Genomic DNA, 3,136 nt, shown 5'->3' with positions numbered 1-3,136 from the left:
TATCTTCTGTGTCTGTGTTAATTGGTTTCCCTTTTCTTTGTTGAAGAGGGTCTGTGCAATCCTTCTGCCTAGTCCGCCATCTTGCCCCGCCTTCCTACATGATCTTTAACACTTGATAATTGCAAACATCTTAATTTTTCTGCCAATGAAAGAAGTATAAATGGTTTCTCCTTGTGGCTTCATTTCCATTTGCCAGTTTATCTCCTCCTTCTCATCCCTTTTCTTTATAATTTTTGGAATTCTTGTTTCCTCAAATTTTGTGATCATTTTTGCAAGTTCCATTCAGAAACCTACTGAAATTTTGATTTTATTTGCACTAAATCTATGGGTTAATTTGGAGAGAATCAACCTAATTGTTACATGAAGTGTTCCCAACCTATAACGCCTCTCATTTTATCGAGATCAAACTCCAAGCTCTTCTGTAAAGAGGTAGGAGTTCTTGATACACTCTGGACATAAGCCTTTTATCAAATATATGTTTTATACTTGTTTTTTTCTCATTTGATGGCTGGACTTTTAATTTTCTTAGTGTATCTTTGGAAGAGCAACAGTTGTTTTTAAATTCAATCAAATCCTATGTGTCAGGATTTTCTCTCTGTGGCATGTCAAGAAATCGTTGCCAAAGCTAAAGTCCAAAAGTTTCCTCCTTTATTCTCTGCTCTGTGTTTAAAAATTTTAGCTCTTCCATTGAGGGATTTTTTTCATACTGAGTTAATTATTGTAAGGGTTGAGGGTCATATTTTGCCTATGGATACCCAGTCATTCCAGTACGACTTGTTGAGGAGACTATCCCGTTCCCAAAGTGAGTTACCCTGAAGGTTAAAAGAGAACACTTACTGTACTTCATGCCATTATGGTCATACATGTACTTCTGCATAAGTTATAAGCCACACAGTACATTTTGTTATTTTTACTGCATGGGACTGTTGGCTCCCAGAGGACAAGAACATTGTCATGTGCATCTTTGCCAAGTGGTTGGCAAATACTTGATATACAGTGAGCTTTAAATAAGTGTTGAACGAATGAAGGAAAGAACACAGGAAGGAATTTCTGGATCCACATTTCCCACCAAAAGCCCCTCCTTCTGGTGAGTTCTCAGGACACTCTCTCTCCCCAGCTGAGCTCCTTCACTTGGCTGCACGTTTTTGACCCAGTCTCCTCAGGGCCTCCTTGACATCCTTGTTCCGCAGACTGTAGATAAGGGGGTTGAGCATGGGGATGACCAGGGTATAGAAGATGGAGACCACCTTGCCCTGCTCCATGGACTCCACGGCTCCTGGCTGGGCGTACATCACAAAGACAGTCCCAACAAAGAGGGTCACTGCAGTCATGTGGGAACCACATGTTGAGAAGACCTTGTGGCGCCCAGCTGCTGAATGCATCCTCAGGATGGTCACTGTGATGTAGCTGTAGGAGACGAGGACCACACATGTCACACCCACAATAATCAGCCCGCAGATGCCAAACATGACCAACTCATTGAGGGCTATGTCGGCACAGGCAATCTGGAGCAGGGGCGGCACATCGCAGAAGTAGTGGTTGATATGGTTGGAGCTGCAGAATGGGACGTGGAAGGTTAGGCTGGTCTGCACAATGGAATTGAAGCAGCCTCCACAGTAGGTGCCCAGCACCAGGCGGGTGCAGGCCGAGGGGCACATGGTGACTGGGTAGTGTAGGGGGTTGCAGATGGCCATGAAACGGTCATAGGCCATGACACCCAGAAGCAAACCCTCAGTGGTGACCAACAGAGAGAAGAAGAAGAGCTGGGTGGCACAGCCGGCGAAGGTGATGATCCTGGTCGAGGAGAAGAAGTTGAGCAGGGCCTTGGGGGCGATGACAGAGGAGTAGCAGAGGTCCAGGAAGGAGAGGTTCTTGAGGAAGAAGTACATGGGAGAGTGGAGGCGGGCATCCAGCGTGATGACCACGATCATTGTGAGGTTCCCCAGCATGGTCACCACGTAGAGGGCCAGGAACACAGCAAAGAGTAGGGCCTGGGTCTCCAGCCCACCCTCAAATCCCACTAGCACAAACTCCTGCAAAGAGACCACTGAGGCATTGCTGTTTTTCTGTGTTGGCATGGTCCTGGGGCTTCAGACTAGGAGAGGAAATTCCACTTCCAATAATAGTGGGTTAGGTAGGTCAGGCTACACTTCCTCATGATGACTATTAGAGAATTGAATGAAAACACCGCCTGATTCAAGCCTTAAGAGAGTTGATGATCTAGTGAAGAATCGCTACACATAGTTCAGGATACTCACAGAAGACCAGAGAGGTGAACCCAGTATTGGGAGCCCCTTTTATCCCTGCAGGTGTAAATCAGTTTTGAAGAGGGAGTCTGAGAGGCCAAATGCTAAGTAGTGAAGCTTTTCTTATCTTGTGGAGTTGATGATGAGAGCAGATGGTCACTAACGATCACCAAAAATTCATTCCAGGGCTCAGTGTAAATGAGGAGCAGATCTGCCGTCCAGCTTCCGACCATTTCAAGCACTGAAATTGGATTAAGGTGAGTTCTGAGTGCTAGTGCCTCTGACATCTTGCAAAAATAAACATGTCTCTTCAAGAGAAAGACACATAATCCCAGGTCTCAAGGTTTTTCTATAAAAGTTTTACATAAACAATAGCAGGCAGACAATTTAAAAATTGAGGAGCTAAGGCAATATATATTTGGGAGCTCTGGTAGCATAGTGGCTAAGGCATTTGACTGCTAACCAGAAGGCTGGCAGTTCAAACCCACCAGCCACTCCTCAGAAGGAAGATGGGGCAATCTACTTCCGTAGTGATACTGCCTCGGAAACCCAAGGAGGGGTCGCTAGGAGTCGGGTCCGACTCAACGGCACATAACAACAACAACAACAAGGCAATATAAATTAAAACAGCAGAAATGGTAGACAATAGAAAAATTCACAGTGGTGTCAGGCTTTGAAGATAGCAGACACAAACTTTGAAATAACTAAAATCCTATATTCAAAAGAATGAAAGATAAAGGATTTTAGCAGACATACGGAAATTATAAAACTAATCATATGTATAATTTTTAAAAAGTACAGTAACTAAGAATGGAGTAAGGGGGTTAAACAGAAGATTGGCCATAGCTGTAGAGAGAACTGGTGGCCTAGACGCAGGTCAGCAGAAACTA

General features: G+C 44.5%; 1 protein-coding gene across 1 annotated transcript; it reads right to left on the bottom strand.

The window, feature by feature from the left end:
- Positions 1 to 1,127: 1,127 nt before the first annotated feature.
- On the bottom strand, positions 1,128 to 2,078 carry LOC103213568 (olfactory receptor 12-like). The gene has a single exon (XM_007959312.1). It carries the CDS (start codon positions 2,076 to 2,078, stop codon positions 1,128 to 1,130), a length of 951 nt encoding a protein of 316 aa, XP_007957503.1.
- Between the last annotated feature and the right edge of the window lie 1,058 nt (positions 2,079 to 3,136).

Source organism: Orycteropus afer, unplaced genomic scaffold (genome assembly GCF_000298275.1).
Source record: "Orycteropus afer afer isolate SDZICR_OR568_19922 unplaced genomic scaffold, OryAfe1.0 scaffold08523, whole genome shotgun sequence".
Taxonomy (NCBI): domain Eukaryota; kingdom Metazoa; phylum Chordata; class Mammalia; order Tubulidentata; family Orycteropodidae; genus Orycteropus; species Orycteropus afer.
Note: the sequence above shows the minus strand (reverse complement) of the source record. Positions and strands in the feature narration are given on the sequence as shown.